General features: G+C 38.6%; 1 protein-coding gene across 1 annotated transcript in view; it reads right to left on the minus strand.

Annotated features, from left to right (window-relative positions):
• The window catches only part of CNTN3 (contactin 3), a 321,834-nt gene that overhangs the window by 82,118 nt on the left and 215,291 nt on the right, over positions 1–24,425 (minus strand). Inside the window, exons 6-11 of the mRNA XM_067755220.1 lie at positions 20,269–20,472; positions 18,705–18,807; positions 17,993–18,177; positions 13,838–13,974; positions 12,579–12,708; positions 9,929–10,079 (exon numbers count right to left, since the gene is read on the minus strand). Of these exons, the coding sequence (XP_067611321.1) occupies positions 9,929–10,079; positions 12,579–12,708; positions 13,838–13,974; positions 17,993–18,177; positions 18,705–18,807; positions 20,269–20,472 (910 nt within the window). The remainder of the gene's footprint in view (positions 1–9,928; positions 10,080–12,578; positions 12,709–13,837; positions 13,975–17,992; positions 18,178–18,704; positions 18,808–20,268; positions 20,473–24,425) is intronic.

A 24,425-nucleotide genomic window follows, 5' to 3' on the forward strand; every position in this document is an offset into this window, starting at 1 on the left:
GAGCCATGGCCGCTGAGCCTGCGCGTCCGGAGTCTGTGCTCCGCAACAGGAGAGGCCACAACAGTGAGAGGCCCGCGTACCGCAAAAAAAAAAAAGAAACTGTATCAACAGTAGCAGGTCCCTTTTTTGAGAGCCTATGTAGAAGCCACCAGAGTAGATGCTTCACATACTTTATTATTTTTATCATTGCAACTTGAGTCTCCTGAGAAAAAGAAGGAATGAATGTGAGAGAAATGGGGCAGGGCAGAGTTGGAAGTAATTTGTCCTTTCTCTGCCTGTCAGGGGAGATCAGGGTTTTTTTAGCCAACCTCTTGCTCAGAGTTGGCTATGCCACCAAGCAAATGCCACCTAACAGACCAACTGACCCTCCAAAGTAAGAATTTCTGGCCCTGTTGCACAAAGTAAGGAAACCAAGGCTCGGGGGTTAAGTAACCTGCCTAATATCACACAGGTGGTATGATTTGACCCATGTCTTTTCGACTTCGACGCTCTGCTCTTACCAAGTACTAAAATTAAATCAAGCAGCAAATAAAACTTACACTTAACTTCATCTGACACGGTGAATAATGTGCAGAGTGATTAGTATACTGCATGTCAATCACGCATAAATAATGCATGTAAGTAATGATACAAATATGCAGAAAATTAAGCTGCCTGCGTATAAGAGGAGAAGACCTGTAGGTCTCTGTTGGTGGCTGGAGAATGGGGAATGGAGGAGAGAAAGTGATTATGATCCCTTCCCATGAGTCCCATTTCAAACCCTTCCCATGAGTTGCATTCCAAACCCAAAGTCTTGGGTTGCATTAACTCCTCTCTTGATTATCTTCACTCTCAAATACTAGCTGAATCTTCTCATAGGGTGTGGGAGTTATGGGGCAAATGCACCGTTTCCTCTTCTCTTTCCAGCTGGAAGCATGAGAGAAATGGAAATATGGGTTGGGAAACAGAGAGACAGAAGGAGACTGTTCTCTATTCTCTGAGACTCTTGCGTATTTACCCAGGCATCTCAATCTCGCCTTCAAAAAAAATTATCTAACTTCGATGTTCACCTCCTCTGAAGGAGAGAGATGGTTCTCGATCTGGGAAGGAACTCAGCTTAGGCTTTCTTATTTACCTGATCACATGTGAACTTTACCTTGGACCCAATCGCAATACATAACCGGTTTCACCTCCTGTCTATGCAATCATTTTGTTCAAATGGTGTTTTCCCTACTTTTTTGCTTTCCTTGGTTTCACAGATCCTTCAAAATAGAGCTACATCACTTCCTTCGAGACACCTCTCTGTATGGAACTGCCTGTCCACTGCCCCAAGGTGCTGGCTGAGACAGCATCTCTTCTCTGTGCTTCTTACTGGCTTATAGACACCCCATGAGAGACAGGGTGGCAATGTCCTGCTTCCTCGGGCCAACCTTGGTTTCTACGTGTTGTCTTGGCGGGAATTACTAACAGGGTCCCCTTTCTCTTTCAAAATGTCCCAGATTGTAGAATAAATTATATACGGTCACTTTAATTATACAGTCTCTCCCAGAATAACTGATGGGTAAATTTTCCACATCCTAAAAGAATGTGTGGGCTCCTTGAGGGCTGTATTCCCAGTGCTGGGCACTGTCCCCAGTGCTGAATAAAGATAAGACAAACTGGTGGACAGCCTGAGTACCTTCCCTGCAGACAGGAAGCAAGGACATCAACCTCGATACAACTAACATCCAGGTTCTGACAGGAGGCAACGTCACATGTGTTAAATAAAATTCTCTTTGGTCTTGTAAATTTACCAGTGAGAGATCAATCTGGAGTTAAGGGTACAGAAGTAGAGGACTGGCTGAGATCTTGGCTATGTACCCAAGGGTAGATGAACTGATACTCTCTGGGCTTCATTACCTCTCTGATGGTTGTGAGGGGACAGCTGTTGAGATGGGGAGACAAAGGGTGATGGGGAAGATAACCCAGATGGCTGTCTGGTGAAAGGAGCAATGGCAGGCAGAGAGAGAGCAGTATTCTGAACAGCATGAAGAAAAATCCACTCCACTGTGATAAGAGACAGAGAAGCCAAGAAATGTGAGGAAATGCGGAGGGAATGGAGATAGAAACGACCTGGCAAATGAGCTCTTTTTCGTCATCTAAGAGCTCAAGCCAAGGGAAATACTATCTAACAGATTCGCTGGATAGTAACAGAGTCCCCAGACACATCTTTACAAAGCAAGACTGTGGCGACTAGTAGTAGCGATGGCAGAAATGCCAAGTGGTTCTCGCTCTGATGGAACTATCCTGTTTACCGGCAAAAGTTTAGATTCTACTTCGAAGTAACGTCATCCAACCACTCAGTGTTTCACAAAAGGGCCAAAATGACCAGTTGGGGGCGTTTCTTGAGCTTTGAAACTCCTATACGAAGCCACTCATGAAATCAGGATGAGATGACTGTAAAATCGCTTGCAAAATTTTGCTTAAAAAATTAAGGTATAATTTATAGAGAAAATAATCCACCTTTTTTGCTGTACAGTTCTGTGAGTTTTAACAAATGAATGTAGACATGTAACCACTGTCATAATCAAGATCTAAAACAATTCCCGCACCCCCCAAAATTCTCCCATGCCCCAAAATAGTCAATCTCTCCACCCACTCCCAGCCCCTGACAAGCAGTGATCACTGTTTTTCGTCTGTAAAGCGTGCCTTTTTCCGGTCTGTCGTATAAACGGAATCATACAGCATACCAAGCTCACTGTCTTTTAAAGTCAGCTTCTAACTACATGCAAAAAATACATTAAAATTGGTTAATACATTTTAAAAAAACACTGTCTGGATTATGGCTATTAATATTTGGGGAAAATCTTTCTTTCTTTAAAAAGCATTTAAATTTCTATAGTATTAAATGCTGCCTAGAACCTTTGAAACAATTTTAATGTGTTTAATTAGAAATAATGGGCCATTTTTTTACTCTCTTCTGAATTGAGGCCATTGTAATAAAATATTTACTATATAAGCAATAGCATTCAAGTGAAAGCCCCGTTTTTAAAGATAATTGGCTAATGTGTTTTAAGTACCACTAAGTGAAACAGAAAAGCTAAACATTCTTTAAAACATGCCAGCTGTGGCTACTTCTTCTTGCATCCCAAGCCTAGTCACAGTCTCCAGGGTCTTTTAGAATTTTCCTTGGCTTAAAGGAGACAAAACTTCCTGTTTTATTTCAAGTCTTTTGAAAACATGTGGATTTAAGTGAATGAATCCAACAGCACTAAAATGTAGAAATTTAGTGAAAAACCATTGGATGCTCAAAGGGTAGAGCATTTCTGTTTATAAAAGAAAACCTCCTTTCTGAAGGGTGAAAAGCAGAATAGTTTTTCTCAGTACTGGATGATGCAAATATCAAACCAAAAGAAGGAAAAAAAACTCTACTCAGAATTAATATTAGTAATTTAAAAGTTTAGAATATCTGCATTCCAGGTGACCTAACTGGACCCTGACTTAATATATCAATTGCTTTATACATCGTGACTGTTAGTCATTTAAATGATATTGTAAAAACAGGCATCCTCGAATTACATTTAAATTTCCATAAGCTTCAGAATTAAGATACAGACCCTCCTTTAATGTAATGATTTACTGTCTAATGATATGTACCTTCCTAGAAACTTTTATCCACTGTCATGGTTTCAGCTACCATCTGTATACACGTAACACCTAAATTTCTATCTGTAGCTCAGGCCGCTCTCCTTAGTTCCAGATTTAGAGAGTCAACCTTTAAAAGCACGCAGATATAGCCAGTTGGTTTGTCAACAAGCATTTCAAACTGAAACAATTTCAAATTGAATTTATCATATTTGCCCTCACCTCTGCTCCTTCTGTATGTTCCCTGTCTCACGACAGGGATAGGTCTATCTCACGACAGGGATAGGTCTACCACGATCCTGATGCCTGAATTGGAAATTTAGGATTCAGCCTTGACTAGCATCTTCTCTCCAAATCTTTAATGGAGTCCTCTGTCCTGCTGATTTAACTTTTTCACAACCCCTCAATACTTCTCTCCATTCTCGTTGCCATTTCTTTATTTTAGGCTCTAATCCTCTCCTGTTCAAACTGCTCAATTGCTGCTAACTGGGAATCTTGCCTCAAGTTCCAACTGCTCCGATTCATGCTCTCTGCTGCCACTGTAGTGACTTTTTTTAAACATAAACTTGATCTTTCTCCAGGACACATATCTGGAGAAAACTATAATTCGAAAAGATACATGCATCCCAATGTTCACTGCGGCACTATTCACAATAGGCAAGACATGGAAGCAACCTAAATGTCCGTCGACAGATGAATTCATAAAGAAGATGTGATACATATACACACACACACACACACACACACACACACACACACACACACACTTACATACATACAATGGAATACTACTCGGCCATAAAAAAGAGTGAAATAATGCCATTTGCAGCAACATGGATGGACCTAGAGATTATCATACTAAGCAAAGTAAGTCGAAAGAAAAAGACAAATACCATATGATATCACTTATATGTGGAATCTAAAATATGACACAAATGAACTTATCTACGAAACAGAAGCTGACTCGCAGACATAGAGAACAGACTTGTGGTTGCCAAGGGGAAGAGTGGGTAGGGTAGGGAGGATTGGGAGTTTGGGATTAGCAAATGCAAACTATTATGTATAGAAAGGATAAACAAGGTCCTACTGTATAGCACAGGGAACTATACTCAGTATCCTGTGATGAATCATAATGGAAAAGAATATGAAAAAGAAAGTATACATATGTATAACTGAATCACTTTGCTGTACAGCATAAATTAACACATTGTAAATCAACTATATTTCAATAAAATAAATTTTTAAAAAATAAATTTGATCTTTTAACTGCTACCTTATTATGTTGCTTTCACAGGAAATAAAGCCCAAACTCTATCTCATTTGGCTTCCTGTGTCATTCACAATAAGATCCTCGCTTACCTCCATGGCCTCGCTCCCTCTGCAGCCCTCCCGCCTAAGTGACTTTTCACTCGAGTTGCACTGAACATCAAATGTCTATTCTTGTCCTTGCCTCTGTGCCTTTGCACAGGCTGTTCCTCCTACTTTGAGCACTCTTCTCCAGTGAATCCTAGTCATCGTTCAAGCCTTGGTATAGACACTACATCCTCCAGAAAGCCTGCTCTGCACCCTAAATTGGAGATGGGGCCTCCTCAGATAATCACCGAACATTCTGTATTTTGTCAATTGAGTTTTATTATAAAGGTCCTGTGTTACCTGCCTGATACCCTGAAAATCTACAAATAATGGGATTAACTTCTCTGGTGAAAATTAAATACCTAGTGCCTAGCACACAGTAGGTATTCAAAATATTTTCAAATGAATGAATGAGCACTTAATTTTAAGAGCTCAGGAATCACTATGTGCATTATAAGCCCTTGTTATCTATTCACAGAAGCTTTACTGAGACCTCTGTTGGGAAGTAATCCCTTTATTACCTTAGCTTGAAATGCTCTCTCTACTTGAAAGCACTAACTGATTTCTTCAAAACCTTTCTGTAATTCAGGCGTCTCGCTCACTTAGATCTACATTACTATGGCTGATGCAAGATTCAAAACTGTAACTGTGCTGATATAAAAACTTTCAAACTAGATAGATTATAATTATTCAAACATATTGTGTGGTTTACATAGTAGACATATTTATCAATTTATATAATTTTTAAAAGACATACTTAATCCTTGAATTTTTGTTCTGATTCAGGCTTTGAATGATACTATATATCTATATAAATACATAGATATCTATGTTTATATCATACTATATATATATATATATGTATGTATATATAGGCTTAATCAAAAGTGCATTTGTCAACAGCCCATATGCTAGGCTAGAGAAAGCTTTCCTATTTATCATGTCTTATTCACTGACAAACCCATGTTGATCCACCAAAAAAACCCCAAATAAACAAAACAAAAACCGAAACACAAGGAAAAAAACTAAGTAAAAATTTTATAGATTTAAAATCTTGCCATAAATATCCCATCAAAAATTTTTGCCTTCTCTTATATTTTCAAATGCATCAATGAATTCATTTGTCCCCAAGATGAGATTTGAGTCTGCATGTTTTATGTTGGAACAGCCCATGACTGAACAACCACAATAAATCTATCATTTAAAGTGCTTCCCCAGTTTGGCTTAAGCCTGCAGACCGAGAGGGATGGACATGGCGCTTTTGTTGCCAAGTGATGGCTGAGACCCACTCTGATTTCACATGAACTTGGAGTAGATTCAACTCTGCAACTTGTTCCATAATTGCTTCTAGCAGCTTTTCCCCTAAGCGTCAAGGCCCTGGCATATCAGTGCTTTTGCTGTCCAAAGAGATAAAAGCAAAATCCAAACCACCAGACCTAGTGCCATGTACTGAATATTAGGGTTTCCCCAAAATTTATATGTTAAATCCTAATATCCAATGTGATGGTATCTGAAGGCAGGGCCTTTAGGAGGTGATTAGACCATGACGGTAGAGCCTTCATGAATGGGATTACTGTCCTTATAGACGAGACCTCAGAGAGCTCTCTGGCTCCCTTTCTGCTTTGCTGAGGATATAAGGAGAAGGCAGCTGTCCTTACCAGAATTCAACCACGCTGGCACCCTGATTCTGGCTTCCATCCTTCAGAACCGTGAGAAGTAAATTTCCACTGTTCAAGCCAGCCAGTTTATGGTATTATGTTATAAAAGCTCGAACTAAGATACCTAGGAAAGACTGCAGCACTATGGAGCCTTCTCCTAAACATGTTTCCTCTTTTAACCTTATTTTTATACCTGACAGTTTCCTTATTCACTGGGGAGATGTTAGAAATACTTAATACAAAGTACAGGGTCAGTAAGCTTGAAAGGGTCAGAGAAATAACTTTTATGAACATAAGACATGGTTGGAGTAACCACCACTTTCCCCCCTTTCTTCTTAAAACATAATCCCAATTTCTCATTGGGCACACTCCCACCCAGGAAAGAAATCTGTATTTCCCAGCCTCTTCTGCAGCTAAGTTTGGCCAGGGAATTAATTTCTGACCAGTAAGGCATAAGGAAAATTATTGGATGGGGCTTCTGGGAAGATTCTTAAAAGGGAGTAAATGTATCTTGATTTCTACCTTCCTCCTTCCTGTCATTGGGGGATGACACTGGGATGACATTGGGAAGGATGCCTTGGGAGGCTGATGTCCCAGCAGCCGTCCTGGTTCCTGATGTGAGGATGGTAGAGCAGCAAGATAAAAGGGGCGTGCATCTCTGATGACTGTGGATTCCAGGTAGTCTTAACTGCCTACCTTCTAAGAGACCAGCCAGCCAATGAACTGCCCAACCAACCAACCAACAAATTCTCTCTCTTTCAGCCACTGTTACTTCCAACTTTTTATCTGTAACATAACCTCGTTTTCCTGATCAGCGGATCTACAGATATCAGACATCATGGTAAATGCTTACTTATAGCAACTGTATAAGGTGGCAATTATTCTTTCTGTTTTATAGATGAGGAAATTAATGTTCAGAGGCGTTACATAACTGACCTAACGATACCAAGGTAGCAAGTGGCCAAGTCAAAATACCAGGTGAGATTCTAGAATTTAAACTCTTTCCCTGCATTGTCCCATCACTCTCTAAAGTGGGAGTAAATCTCTCCTGTGTGCCTTTAGCTAAATTTCTTAATCTTTTATCCCCTTTTAAAATTAAAATTAAGATTAAAAACCTCTAGGCACTACTGTGAGGACAAGTGGGTTTATTATTTGCAAAGCATTTAAGTCCTTGGAACATAATCACTATTTAATTTATGCATACAATTAAAACTCTAAAATGTTTTTGACAACAAAAAGTCACCAGTTATACACGAACACTTAACTTCCATCACAGCCAAAATTAACTAGTTTGTGCCTATAATTGTTTAAACTGGCTTCAACAACTAAACTCCAAATCACTAATTAATTTCCTGTTCCAGAAATCTATTCTGTGCCGCCTAGCACTTAGTTGGATTGTGTTTTGTAACCACTCAGCTGACAACTTGGCCTTGTCCTCCTGCTGTGGCTGCCTTTTAACGGAGGTGTCTCCCATAAAATATCTGAGGGAGAGCAGATTGTGTTGTCATAAGCAACTCACAAAAAAATCTTTGGGACTGTAATCTAAAAGCAGCGCAACCTGCTTGTCTGTCTACAATAAGACTTTGCAATTTTGGAAAAGTAAATCTACATTTCTTAGTCTAAGAAATTGTTTGTTTGTTTTCCCCCATCTCCCAAGAGAATAATTTGGACCCCATGACTTCAAAGGATGAGACCACCTCTCAGATTCGGGGCTCCCTGTACACAATGTGGCATTGAAAAAGCTTGATGGTTATGCCCTAGCTATGGGGCTCATCCTGGCTATGTGACTTTAGGCAAATTACATAATTTCTCTAAGCTTTAGTTTTCTCATTAGTAAAAATGGAGATGATAATAAGATCTAACAGCACAGAGTTGCAGAGATATTGAAAGGAGATAATACGTGTAGAGTTCTGTATTAGTTTCCTTTTTCTCCAATAACAAGTTACTGTAAACTTGTTTAGTGGCCTAAAACAACACAAATGTATTATCTTACAGTTTGGGAGGTCAGAAGTCCAGTATGGGTCTCAATGGGCTAAAATCAAGGTGCTGTCACGGTTGTGTTACTTTGGAAGGTCCCAGAATCATTTTCTGCTCCTTCAGGTTGCTGGAAGAATTCAGTTCATTGAGGTTATGGGACTGAGATCTCTGTTTCCTTGCTGTCAGCTGAGGATTTTCCCATTTTATAGAGGAGTCTGAAATTCCTTTGTTCATCGGCCCCCTTCTACCATCTTCAAAGCCAGCAATCCCAATCAGGGTCCCCCTCATGCTGGAAATCTCTCCTGCTCTTCTCTCATTACCATACATTTCTTTCAAACACTTCCTCTGTCTTCTTCCCCTTTCAAGTGCCCAGGTGAATACTTAAGGCAACCCAGATAATCCAATATAATCTCCCCATTTTAAGGGCAAACGGTTAGCAACCTTAATGCCATCTTTAACTTTCATTATCTTTTGCCATGTAATGTAATAATGTAAATCATATGTCTTCAGGATAAGGACATGGACATGTTTGGGGCCATTATTCTGCTTACCAGAAGCTTTCAGCATAATGCTCCAGCAGGTAGTAAGTACTCAATAAACAATAATGATAGCCAATACTTATGTTTACTCTATGCCAGGTACTGACCTAAGTGCTATACGGATATTTACGTCTTTTATCCACATAGCAACCCTCATAATGTGAAGTATGTGCTAATATCATCATAATCATTAACAAATGAAACACACAAAGTGTAAGTCACTTCGTGTAGCTGGCAGAAGAAAACAGATTTGAACCCCAGCAGTCTGGGTCCAGAAGCTGTGCTTTTAAGTAGGCCCCATTCTGCCTCTTCATTTTAAATATTATTACAGTAAACAGGAAATCAAGAAAGCTTCTGCTTAACCTAATACCTGTAAAGCTAAGTTATTTCAATATAGGGCAACGGCAAGATTGGTATTCATCTGGCGTATGCTGCCGTCATATATTCTCTTTGCCCTGTGATGCTCTGGGCCACCAGGAGCTGAGAGAGGGCCTGGGTCCAGGGCTCGCATTCCTTTGTCATCCCAGTTTGAGTCTTACCAGGCAAATGGGGAGGAAACTCCTTTCTAAAATACTCTATGTTGGAAGAGGTGAGATAAATCTCTGTTTCTAGATTTCAAAACCTGGTGAGTATCATCTTGAGAGAATTACAAACAAAAATACTGCTATTGCGGTTCTTGGAACACCTCACATTTTATTGAAATGCTACTGCATTTCACTTCATACTGAACACCTACTTTGGCATCACGATGGAAAGTGAGAAGCACATAAATCACCACCTTTCTGGACAACAGAATACCTTTCAGTCTCCTGTACAGGCACATCTCCTTTCTTCCAGGAAGAGAGCGCCCTGGGGGAAGCTCTGGGTTTACAGTCCAAGCTGACCTCGCTGCCCACCTGCACCTGAATCAACTTTTTCATCGGAGTCTTTGAAAAATCTGGAGCAGAAGCTAGAAAGGACGAAAGAAGAAAGAATGACAATTGCATGTCTGATTTCATTTCTTTAAATTCCCGTAAATTTCAAAGGTTGACTTTATGATTTTTTAAAGTTTCTTGACACATAAGATATCGGTACTTGATTTATTTGATTGACTGGGTACCACCTACAGGACGATTTCAATGCTTAAAAAGTAAGTCCTACCATTGTGTTTTCTGGCAAGTTCCAATTCCTGAGACAATTACTTTATATGAGAATTTTTAAAATTTACTATGAAGTTTTGAAATAGCTCAATCATGAGTTTATTAAAACTAAAAGCACTTAATAGAATCTTGAAAGTTTGTTCCATGAGGACAACAGTAGGGTTGGTCTCTCTTGTGACTTCAAGGACATAGATGTGGCACAGGGCCTGGCACTCATTAGATGCTCAGTATGTTTTCAGAATGAAGGCCGAGTACTGAATTCTTATTCTCTTGTATAAACAGTAACAAGATCTATTACAAAATTTTCACGTGGTTAGCTTTAACTTCCAAGTTGGAGAAATATATTATAACATGCATTATTATATTAAGTTACAATATTCCATTAAATACTATAATATGTAGAAAACATTATGCTGGCTAATAATGGATGGAATGCTGATCCTGAAACAATACCTGAACATTCAAGAGACATAAAAATGTATCATTTGAATTAAGTATGTTAACTCAGAAAATCATCCTTCCTTTTACTTCAAATGCAGAAAAAAGTTAAGAACCCAGTGCATTTCCCCAAATAGCTAATCCCCTGTCTTATGTCATATCCCAGTTAATATAACTTATTTTTTATAAGTGGAAATCATAGAAGGAATTATACTATATATATATATATATATATATATGATTGCAGATAAAGAAGACATGTTATCCAAAGGTTGCTGCCCTTAAGAATTAGGATCCTGAGAGAGTAACTTTCACTAACACAAATGAAAAATACTTTTATATTTCAATGAAATCTTTTTTTTAAGCATAGATCATATATTTTCCCATATGAAAACCCCATGCAACACTGGGTAGGGACCCATCCATTTGAAAGATGAATAAACTATGGCTCATAAGGTTAATTTAACGTAAGAGCACAGCCACGCTTCGACTTAAGATATGGGCAAATCCCACTTTCTTTCCGTCATGACACCCTACTTCTCTGTCATGGATAACACTAGCCAGATTTTGAGTTGATGATCTGCCCCTCCCAAGCTTCAGTCTTCCTGGTGCATATAATTTGTTTCTTAACTTCCAGGCACCAAGGAAGACCTGTTTTCCTCAAACCAGTGTTTTTCAATGAGACACTTCACATTTCGGGCTAGACAGGACTTTGTTGTGAGAGGCTATCTTGGGCATTGTAGGATATTTAGAAGCTTCTCTGGCAGCTGCCCACCAGATGCCAGTAGCACACGCTAGCTCCCTTCTTCCCCACCTTCCCCTTACACTGTGACAGCCAAAAAGGTCTCCAGAATTTCCCACTATCCCCTAGGGACAAAATCATCCCCAGTTGGGAAATACTGAGTTAGATCAGGGCCTTTCAACCTTCTGGCCATTTGGGTTGGACCAACCATGGGTATGTGACTCAAATCAGGTACATGGGGCCAATGACATGTAGGACTGTGACTTCCATCTGAACAATTAAGAAAGCCATCCTTCTGCCACTAGATTGACTGTGGTAATGAAAACAACATGCTGGGTAACATCATATGGGGCCAGAGAGTGGTGATGATGTTTGAGCCCTGGGTCAAGTCCAGCTGAAATCCAAATTCTCCATTTTAATAACACTGAGCAATAAACTTCCTCCCCTTCTCCTCCTCTTTCTCTCCCTCCCTCCCCCCTTCCCCCCACCCCCTCTTTCTTTCTTATTTATACATACTATGTTATGCTCTGACAATTTTGGTTGGACTTTAAGTCATTTGCATCTTAAACTGTTTTTCTGGACAACTGCCCTAAACATGATATAACATCTCCTTTCTTCTCCTATACCTAAAGTACAAGAAATAAATAATTCATAATTTCAAGTACTTGAGCCTTGGTCAATTAAAGCTTTGGTCTGCCGAATGCTTGATGTTTTCAGCAGAGTTATTAAACACAAAGACAACTCCTTTTGGATCAAAAAACTACTGATTTGAATTTTGATATTTACTTTTATGGACCAGCAACAGAGAACACCAGAGTCACTTATTCTCTTAAAAGGTACTACTTAGTTGGTACTGCTGGAGTTGGATAATAAGGATATCTTAGGTCAACACACTCTCCCTGTTGCTTCTCTTCTTCAATCTTTGGGCCTTAATTCTGGTCATAATTGCTGCTTTCCCTTAGAAATCATTAAAATGTGTGCCTTGATTAGAAACCCTGCATGATTCTGCTGTGATACTGAAAATGTTATTAGATGTAGGACTCTAATATGAAAAGTAAATATTTCTGCTTCTGGCAAGTATGGAGGATTTAAGAAAAAAAAAAAAAAAAGACAAGAAAATTAGTCTTACCCACAACCTTGAGCTCAGCACTGGAATAGACGAGACCATGTTTGTTCTCTGCTATGCACTGGAACATGCCAGAATCGGTCACATTTAGGTTGGATATTGTAAGGGCACCATTTTCTATCTGTGTTCTCCCCTAGATGATAACAAAAATGTCTTGTATATACCATTTTAGAAGAAAAAAGATAACCACTGAATCTTGTATCAATCATACACAAACCTCCTTAATTTTTCTCATGGGATTAGGCAAACTGACCTGAAGTTTAAACGTTTCCCTTATTTGAAACAGTGAGAATTACTTAACATAACAGCTAGCATTGGAAATACTAATAAACGTCCTTCAATCAAAAAGTATATCAGTAAAATAAATAACAAAGCACAATGTAAAATATTGCAACTATTTCATTTTTCCCCGTGGATAAAGTTGCAGACTTTAAGAAATCTACCATGCTTCCCACCCCATCAACTGGAAAGGTTCTCACCAGTTTTTAAAATCATGCAAATTGAAGATATTATACATTATGTATTAAAAAGGGTTCTGGGAAACACATTTATTAAAGGTTCGCAGGTATTATGAATGGTTATGTGTAGAAATTTGAAGGAATATAACTTAGTACACAGTTTTTAAAAAGAGCAAAAATTACCTGGCTTGAGAAGAGAAGTGATTGAGAAAATAAGTACTCATGTAACAAGGTAAAGAAGTAATCGATACATTTATTCTCCAGAGGCCATGCAAGTTATCAAATACGAAAAAGGAAATTACATTCTACATTTTATTAACATAAAGCCTTCTCTAATTTCAAAATGAAAAAAAATAGTGCAGTGGACCCTTGAACAACAAGGTTGGAACTACAGGGGTCCACTCATTTGCAGACACTTTTTCAACAGTAAATACTACAGGACTACACGGTCCCTGGTTGGCTGCATCTGTGGCAGAGGAATTGAGGACACAGAGGACAGGCTATAAATTATACGAGGATTAACGCCTGCATTGTTCATGGGTTGACTGTATATCATTTTATGTACTAAATTCATAAAATCACCTTTTCCCAATGAAATTCAATATTGAAAATATTTCCTCCTTGGCACACTGAGTACTTGACTTTATCCTTTTTACCTCTGTACCACTTCTTAGATGAACGTGGTATGAACTGTTCAGATGAATGTATGCAAACTCACCAGTTGACTCTGGCACTGGTCACTAGGGAAGGCATTCATTTACACAAAGTGGGGACAGGGTGGATTAAGCAGGCATGTTACCTTACCTCGAGCACAAGGGCTTCTCCATTTTTCAACCATCGGTAGGAGGGTTTGGGCTTACCACTCGCTCGACATTCCCAGTAAAGACTGTCCTCCACAGCTATTTCCACATCTTTTATGAGTTGAACCCAATGAGGCTTTGCTGCAATGAAAAAGGAAAGAAATTCAAACCACTCCACAATAAAAAACAAATACTTTATCCACATAAATGGATATGACTATGGGCAATAACAGATTAACGTAAGCACAGTGGCTAAAATGATATTTAATTCCCTAAGTATTTACTAAGTGGGTATATGAAACATTTCTATATTTGAGGATGGATGTTACAATCTGCCTTTCCCTAAGTCAAACTCATTATGCTTTCTCTGTTTTTGAAATTCTGGGCACTGTATTACATTCTTCAGATGTCTATTAGTAGGAAAAAAATGCAGGTACACAAAACAGATTTTCTTGTCCAAGTGCATTTTTGAATTATGAGATCACAATTGATAACAACTTAATATGTGAATGACAGCAGTCTACGTAGCAGTCTATGTAAATTTAGACAGTGTAAATTTAGTCTATGTAAATTTAGACAGTGTAAATTTAGACAGTAGTCTAAATTTGCACTAAATTTGCACTAAAAATCAGCATCAGTAGTCTAAATTTGCACTAAAAATCAGCATCCGTAGAAGAGAAACTTCTACAGTGGAGGAAAAAACTATTTCCTTCAATGTAGAAATAACTCTTAATTAAATACAAACTAGTGAACATCTTACGAACCTCTGTGCAAATGAAAGTGTAGGCAGGGAAAGATGGAAAAATTGCTTCAATTTGAATCAAATGATGTTTTATGAAAAAGAAGTAACTCGTGCCACCTTAAATGATGTATGCAAATCAGCTGCACCAGGTTCATTTGTCATTTTTACTTACGTTTTAAAAGACACTTGGGAAATCCTTTTACAGATGAAAGCAATGTACCACTCATGATGAAAGTCATTCAATACTCATAGTATATTCAGCCAAGTCTCAGCTTGTGTTTTAGGCCCGAGACTAGGAGGTGAGATGTCTTCCTGGTTTCACATTGCATTATGCATGGGATGTGTACTTCGGGATTTACATTTGCATCCTCCATATGCAGAAACAGTTTATCTATTTCTATTTGATTTTAACCATGGGAAGGTTTGTCTTTCCCTTTCTATCTCATAAAATTGCTTTTTTTAATAACTGAAATTGAAATGAAAATATAGCTATTTCGCTTTTAGAGAAAATGTACCCATCTGAGTTTTACCTTATTTTGTTTTTTAAAAAATATAAACGACTTGCCCAGTCTGAAGTGTAGTTCAGTCCCAAATCACTCCTCTCTACTCTATATTAAAACACATTTTCTTCTTTCAGGAATTATCAGCCTCGGTGGATGGAGACTACAAATAAACTCACACATGATCCCTTGACTAAGACTCAAGTTTCTAGCAAAAATTTCCACTGGTTCCTCATATTACTGTTCTCCAAATGGGAAGATAATTTGCCGGACTAAGCCAATCCTGAGATTACAACTGGTACATTTATTGTGATGTTTCCCCTTATTCCATCATATGAGATTCAAATATTCTACTGGACCATTTTTTACATGAAATATTAGAGCAGATAAGCAGAGAACTGCACAGCATTTATTGAATATACTAGTCTTTTTTAAAAAATAAATTTATTTTATTTATTTATTTTTGGCCATGTTGGGTCTTTGTTGCCATGTGTGGCTTTCTCTAGTTGCAGTAAGCAGGGGCTACTCTTCGTTGCAGTGGGTAGGCTTTTCATTGAGGTGGCTTGTTGCGGAGCACAGGCTCTAGGCAAGTGGGCTTCAGTAGTTGCGGCAGGTGGGCTCAATAGTTGTGGCTCAAGGGCTCTAGAGCGCAGGCTCAGTAGTTGTGGCGCACCGGCTCAGTTGCTGCACAGCATGTGGGATCTTCCCAGACTAGGGCTTGAACCCGTGTCCCCTGCATTGGCAGGCGGATTCTTAACCACTGCGCCACCAGGGACGCCCTGAATATACTAGTCTTAAGCCAGAACTGTAAAGTAGCTTTCATGAAACTTTCTATCTCATTGATTTCTTTTCTTTTATCTTTTTTTTTTTTTTTTGTGGCTGGCCCACGCGGCCTGTGGGATCTTACTTCCCCGACCGGGGATCGAACACACATCCCCCACAGTGGAAGTGCAAAGTCTTAACCACTGGACTGCCAGGGAAGTCCTTCTATCTCATTATTTCTAATTTGTTTCTTAGGTATGTATCACATTACCTACATAATGGACTAAAGCAACAGTCTACCTCATTTACTAAGAATAGTGGATGATGTTGGCTGTCTATTGTGCAGCCATTTCCTCTCTTCTTTATTTCTAAGATGACCCAACTTTTCGTTGAATTATCCTCTCTTCCATCACCTCGCATTGCCCACAAAATCCAGGGAAACCTGACCATATTCCATGTTCCAAAAAGAGGCTCTTACGTTGTTTATGCCAATTCTTCTAGCTGGTGATTGGTTTAGGAATGAACACGCAGCCAATGAGATTTGAGAAGTGAATTGCAAGATGTTTTAGAGAAAGGAAGGATGAACAAAAACTAATGTGCTAGCCACTGCTGGTAGCCATTCTGTGACTGTAAGGGCAACCAACATGCAGAGAAAGGGAAAAAGTAGATAAGGGCAGAAAACACACCACAGAGAAAATGTGCCAGGACCTGAATATAAGGCACATAAATGTCAACTTAGCTTTGGATGTCTTGTCATACAAGTGTTTTATTATTTGTGCAGGGTCACTGTTCCATACAGATAAAAACATTCCTAATGAAACATTAAGACAGTTGGAATATCCTGTGTTTTCCTGTCATGGTCACTTCTTACCCTGGGTCAGGTAGTGGCTGCTTAGAAAGGCGAAAATAAACTAGGACTTGTTTGCAGTCGACTTAGAGCTATACAGCCACATGGGTTAAGTGTCCCCAACTTATCTCCGTATCATCCCACCAACATGTAGAACTTGACACCTGGGAAATTCCAACTTGGTGCTACGTATTCTAACCTAATCCTGTTACAAGATGGGAGAGTTAGAACATGGAATGACTCATACTATTAAACCATGCCTCCATTTTGTTCCTGACGAATCCTATAACCTTACCATAAAATAAGTGTCAATCTAATCACACATAATGTACGCACAAACTTCACATTCTTTTGAAGGGGTTCATAATAAGCTCTATAATTTTAGTATTTGTCTTTGCAAAGTTTTTCCTCTCTGAAACATTTTATATACTGTACAAGTTTGCACTGAAAATTATTTCAAATTCCAGTTTTTGAAATAAACAGAATATATTGCCATTTGCTTTTCACAAGTGTTCAATTCCTGTTAGTTTTACAATGTTTCTAATGATTAAACTGCAAAATATTATTCACTGAGCTTACATGTTCCCATATTTAATAGTACATTTTGTAAAATCATTTATTTCTGCTTTCTAAAACCTGCTTTCAACAAAATACCTAGTATATTTTTTAATAAAAGGGATTTGAAAGCAAGTTTGGGGAAAAAGGATAATCTAATTTTCCTACAAATAGACTTTAAATAAAGGTAACGTTACTAACCTTTCTTTACCCAAATTGAGCAGTACATCAAATAACTGTGCTTACAAATTAAAGGCAGCAAACATGGTACACCTACACTATTGGAAAGGATAGAATAACACTGAGGAAGTCAAGTAAGCCTGGGTTTATGTGGTTTGTCTAACGCAGTAATTGCAAGTTTTCCCAGTAGACAGTTTCTTTCTGCTTAGTGAAGACCATAAAGAAAGATACAAAATCCCATTTTCTAGAGGTAAGGGCGATAGAAAGATCTCTCCTTGTTACGGTTAAGTGAGTAAATGGTTACTCTTAGGAAAAAAAGTGAAATATTTCATTATCATATCAATCAGTTTAAAATGCAGTACGAGTATATCATGCCTCCAACTTCATTGCAGAAATTAATTTTTTTAAATTCCTTCTATGATAAATATCCTCATTTAACAAAATGTAGAACAGAAAACGCTGGACACTGGGATTCTGCTAAAACCTCCTACTCACCCCCACCCAGTCCCAATAACAATAACTTTTAGAGAGATCGAAAGTTAAAAATCCAATATGCCCAAAGTGAAGGCTCACCATAGTAAGTGAGACGCCCCCTGGCGACATTTCTTCCTCGTGAATTCTCAGCAATGCATTCATAGGAACCTGCATCTTCCTGTTGGAAGTTGGGGATTTCAAGCACACCATTGGACTTCCTCAATTTAATTTTAGTGGAAAAAGGCAGTCCGTCACTTCTTCTCCAATTAATCTGAGGTACAGGACTAAGAAGAAATTTTTCAAGTTATTTGCTGTTTTAAACAGATGTCTGGAAGCCTTTTAGGCTTGACAAAATAAAACTTTCTTAGGCTAGAACAAAAAAGGCACAGATTTTCAAATGCAGAACACAGCCAGTTGTCAGTGATACAAACCTGCAAATGCAAAGATTTATCTCTTTAAGTTGATATTTTAATAAAATAAACTGTGCATTTTCTCTAGTTAATTCATGATTTAGAGAAAAAAGTCTAATGTATACTCACTGTATTATAATACAACAAATGAACAAGCAAAAGAAAAATAACACCGATTTAGTTTATGAAATTAGGCAGACACAGTCATTCTCCGTAAATCTCCTTTAAAGTTTCAAACTAAATTATACATGTACATTTCCCCTGTATTTTAATTTTTTCTTTGCTTCTAAATGAAAGAAAATTTTAGAAAAGAAGGAAAAGAAGAGGCTGTTAAAAGCTATCTTGATCTCTTACAGCAACCTAATATTTTAGCGTATCGGTATAAATGTTACAAAACTTACTTTCCAAGGGCAAAACATTCCAACTTCACAGTTGAACCCTTAGCTGCTGGAAGAGTTTCTGGAAACTGAACTTCTATTTTCGGTTCATATTCACCCATCACTCCTGTGAATCCACAATACAAAATTAGTGGTTTCAACGTTTCCTTTGGAATTGTCCCATTTTTCTTAAAACTTTTCTTTTTTTTTGCTCTGTTTTGAACTAACTCTTCCTTATGATTTGAATTACTCACTAGCCGTCTGGTAGGTACTTTTAGAAGCAGTGCTACCTTGGGCCAAACTTGCGACATTAATAAATATGTGGGAACTTTGGATTCCGTGATTCCTAAGTTACAGCTTAAAGAGCAGTTCTGAGAAAACCACTAGGCCTTTTACATTATATAAAACGAGAGGCTTTTTTATTCTGTATTCAATTTGGACATTTCTAGTCAAACCGAAATATACAATGTATTATGAGTTCTTAAAATATCCTAAAGAGCAAAAATTATGGGAGGAAATTTACTTAATGGTACCCTGGTAGCACAGACACCAATCTTAAACTAATTGACTACCAGGAGACAAGAAATGGTAACTTAATAAATGGGAAAGGTCAAATTCAATTATAACTGACTGGAAAGTATTTTGTGGCCATGGCATTGTGCTGTATCAGATACGGTTTTGCATAAGTGGGACAGTTACCCAAGCTTCCAAATCTGCTTACTCTGCAGTTCATGGGCTCCCTTGAAACAGTCATTGAGGGGCTGAAGAAACACCTGTTTTCCTTTTTTCCCCTCCAGTTTTATTGAGGTATGACTGACAAACACTGCATGTACTTAGGTTGTACAATGTGATTTTTTTAGGGCATACAGTGTGATGATTTCATATATGTACACACTGTGAAATGATTACACCAGGCAAGTTAACACATTTAACACCTCACAATTACTATTTTCAATTTTTAAAATTAACTTTTTTTTCTGTAGTGAGAACACTTAAGATCTACTCTCTAAGCCAATTTCAAGTACACAACACAACGTTACTATATAATCACTACGCTGGTGAGGGTAGGGGAATGGGGGAGATGTTGGTCAAAGTGTACAAACTTTCAATAATAAGATGAATAAGTTCTGGGGATCTAATGTACACATCTTTTCTTTTAATTTTCTTTAGAGATGCTTTTTAGCCTATAACAAAATATCCAAAGCTTTAATAACCTCAAACTGGCAAAAATAAGGACTGCTGACGTCACGGGAACGCAAGGTGAGCCCCAGGCTCAGAGGGCCTTGCGTTTGGCTTAATGACCTATTGCCACCATCTTGAAATTCTTCATAATTTTTGAACAAGTGACTCCTCATTTTCATTCTGCACTGGTCCCTGCAAATCAGGAAGCCAGTCCTGAGTAAGAATTATGTACAGGGACCTATGGTTGACGGAATCATTTTAGCCATTGTACTCATAAATATTTTTTCTTCTGAAAAAAACCAAAATGATAATTCTTCAGGATATACTTTTCACTTCTCTCAATTTGTTTTTTCTTGTATTCGCAACAGCATTTCCACTCAGAATTGCCCCTTGAAACATTTCCTACCATCAGAACGTAGCACCAAAGGAGTTGGAGAACCCAGCACTCTGGCGTTTGTCACCATACTAGTCACCACACACGTGTAATTTCCCACATCCAGTGGTTCCACCTTGGCTATGTAGAGGTGGCCTGTCTCTTGAGAGACAAATCTCCGACTATCTTCTTCGACAAATGATGGATATTCATTGAAGATCCAAGCATATGATAGTTCTAATAAAATTTTTAGAGAAAAGAAATTCCATCATGAAGGAAAATTTTCCACAGTATATTAAAAATATCTGAAATCACCTTTACTGCAAAGCAATGCTGAGTGCTTTTATTGCAGGTCATGAAGAGAAACGGTTATGAGACATGATGCTGTGTTCATTCTAAACTATTATGGAGGTCACTGCTGATTAGCATTCTTCTGGGAGCGATATTATCACTGTCATCATTATCGCCACTCCAGATACCTCCTAACAAGTATCTTTGGCTTCAGTCTTGCTCCCTTTTATTTTGTATCTCCATACTACATGTCCCATGATCTTTTAAAATTACCAATCTCATCACGTCAACTCCTGACATAACACTTGCAGCAATTCCTCGGTAGTCTCTGGAATAATGCAAAATTGCTTAACATGAAAATGAGACCCTGCATGGTTAGGCCCCTGCTTATGGCTTTAGCAACTGAGAAGCCCAATACTCTTTCTTGCATCTGGGTTTTTATATATGCTGCTCTCGGAGGCTGCAGTGTCCTTTTTCTCTCTCCAAGGCTTCTTTCCTTTTCAACACCAAACCCCATTCTGTCATAACTTCCAAATGTTTTTCAAAGCTTGGTTCCAACATCATGAATCACCTTCTCAGAGAAGTCTTCCTCAACCCTCATCCTCTGAGTAAGTGCTTCTGTACAGAACAACTCTATGCTTATACTACTTAAAGTACTTACCACTTTTTATGCAATGCTCTATTTACTTATCTGTCCTCCCACCACTTGGTAAACAAATAATGTCAGATTTTATCCTGCCTGCTTTCTCCTCCTAAAATTAGCAAACTGAAACATCCAAGAACATTTAACAGTCCTCAATAAATATTTATTGAGTTAATTACGTTAAAATTATGCTACTATCTCCTACGTCAGGTCCACTATTAGAGTTTTCCTGAACTTTGGGATCAAGGAAAACTAACTTTCCCCAAAGGAACTGTTGTTTTCCTCCTCTGAGATAATGAGGACTAAATAATACTATGCTGCTTTGTTCCAGACGCCTATATTTTTTAGAAGCAAGTTGTTATTTAAGTATAGTTATTGTGGTTGGTTTATTTGATTCCTTCTTTCTGTGGCCCTATTTTCTTTTACAATTCCACTAACCTTATGGCACTGGTTCATACTGTAATGCTTTTCCAAGAGAATCTTTAGAAAATATATGTAATCAAAATCAATTTTAATGAATAACAAGTTCAAAAATGTATTTAAAGCATAATTCCGATGGTGAAGGGTCTTTCTGCTTGGTAGAGGGGGACAGTACGTCAGTACAAAAATACAGTGAGATAATGTGTCAGGACTGGGTGAGAGTTCCTGTGGGGTTCAAAAGGAAGGAGCGGTGACATTCTCAGGACTGAAGAACAGGTCTTAAAGAACAGGTGAATATGAAGGGATAAAAGTGCTCCAGGTGGAGGGAAGAGCATGTGCAAGGGGAACAGGGTAAAGGGCAGTTAAGTACCTGATGGAAATGAAACATGATTGTGCCTCTCTTCCATGTTCAAAGCAAATTCTGATGATTTCCAAAGGTTAGCAGGTCAATGGCATACTGTGCAGATGTTCAGAAACAATGGTTTGTAATCTCGAACTGATCTTTATGTCATGCTATCATATCAGTAGAGAGTTTCATGAAATTCCACTCAGTCATGTGATAGATCGTGAAATCTAAATTTGTTTGTTGGATTGTATGAAAAGAAATGTATCTCAAACATCCACTCCACAATTGGCTTCCTGTCTACCCTGATGGTGCTTTCTCTTGCACTACTGCTAAACAAACCACAGAGTTGAAGAATGCTGGTAAGGTAGGCTTAATGTGTTCTGGGATGGTTAAAACTGACAGCTGTAAAAGCAAATAAACCTTTAGGCTCTTCCCTTGGCTCTAAGTATCCAGTCCCATCCCAACATTCCCCATGGCCCCATAACCTCCCCTTGCTTTAAAGGAAGCAAAGCAATCTTATTCTTCCAGAGTGTTCTATTTATGATGTGAATATGACTGTACCTCTCCCTTTAATCCAGGGTGAGTAAAACATCTACTGCTCCCTGACATAATAGATCTTAGCTGGGTATTAGAAAAAGTCAATCTTATTAAACTAGTTTATACTAAAGTGAGAGTGGCTGCTGGAAAGAAACTGATTCAGAAATCCTAAAATCTAATAAATTCATGAAAGAAAATATTATACAGCAAGAAGAATGTATGAACAACAGCTACATGCAACAACTTGGAATAAATACTACCTATGTAATTTTGACTGAAAATGTTCGATACCAAATAAAACAAGACTGCATTTGTAGTATTTCTTTTAATCCCAAATTAAAATGGATACTACTTAAATATTGTACTATTATTATATTGTTAAAGAAATATTGTGGCAGCTTTGCCTATATGACCCAGTAATGACTGTTAAGAGAAGTAAGGGAAGGATATCAAAATTAAAATCATTTTAAGGCTGCTCCCAAAATGAGCGTGAAGTAGCGCATATGTAAGAGTCACAGAGTGGACTGTGGTAGACACGGAAGGGTCCCAAGTAGGTCTCGCTTGAGAAGAACCTACTGCATGGCACACAGTTAACCGATGGCCTCCAGTCACTCGTGCAAGCGTGCTGTGGCTGCACTTCCCCAGGTTGCTACCTGCTAATGGGGCTCCAGGGGGGTGTTAATGCTGGCATTCCTGCAGGATTCCTCATAAGGGCAACTACGGCTTGAGGACTCCCCAACAGAAGGGCCACAATATTTTCAGAACTGTGCTGTGCCCTGGCATTCTTCCTGCGCAAGTTTTCCTCCCCTCTCTGTTCAAAGCTATCAGACCTGAATCTCGGTCTGAGTCTCCCTCTACCCATTTCTGCTCGCTCCCCCCTTATCCTTCACAGGCACTTCCTCAGGTCTTTCTTTTTTTTAATGTCTGATTCTCTGATGCCATCTTGTAGTCTCCTCAGGGGACCTGAACTGACATGGTGTTGCTGAAATTGAGTAACACACTCGCCTGGGTATTAAAAATTGCCCCTCCCCTTGGAGGAAATGTCTGTTTTCACTGAGTACCTTTCGGATAACTGTCCCTCTCCCCAACCTGCATCCAGATAGTCCCCTCACCTCATCCCCCAAGCTCTTCAAATATACAAACCAATCCCTGGTTGATTCTTAGTACCTGCCCTCCAGACAAGCCCAGATAAGTCAGCATCCCAGAGTCAGTGTAAGCCTATCCTGAGACCACCACCCCATCCCCCAACCCCAACAAGCAAAGAAGGAAAAATTCCACCATTGACAGAAAGTTCATCTTTCTCTGCTAAGTTACTGAGCAGAAGCCTTAAACCACTGGCTTACAATGGCCTATCTATTGGAATATGATGTAACTAGAATAATACAATGGTCTTCCTCCACTGTTTCTTCCAAACGCATCCTCAGAAAAGTAAGAGAAAAAAAAAAGATCTTTAACTAACAACACAAAAAACTACCTCTAAGGTTTTGAGCTGGAATAAGCAGAAGAAACAGGAAAATTAGGAAGAAAAACCACTCTGGGGATGGAAAAGGTTGTACTGAAAACAGATTTTGAGACTCAGGCAGGTAACCTAGAAGTAAATGCCCAATACGTGGGTAGAGACATAAATACAACTTTAAGAGAGAGCCTGGGCCTAATAAACATAGGCAGAACAGTGGCCCCCAGAAGTCTACCTCCTAATCCCTAAAGTCTGAACATGTTACCTGGTGGGGCAGGAGGGACTCTGAAGATCTGATTAAACTAAGGATGTTGAGATGGGAAGATTATTCTGGATTATTTGGGTGGGCCCAATGTCACCATAAGGGTCCTTATAAGAGGGAAGTCATTGAAATGACATGTAATGTCAGAAGCAGAAGTTGTAGTCAGAGGAAGATATTTCAAGATGCTAAACTCTCGGTTTGAAAATGAAGGAAGGGGCCGTAAGTCCAGGAATGT

The sequence above is a fragment of the Pseudorca crassidens genome, chromosome 10, assembly GCF_039906515.1.
Source record: "Pseudorca crassidens isolate mPseCra1 chromosome 10, mPseCra1.hap1, whole genome shotgun sequence".
NCBI lineage: Eukaryota > Metazoa > Chordata > Mammalia > Artiodactyla > Delphinidae > Pseudorca > Pseudorca crassidens.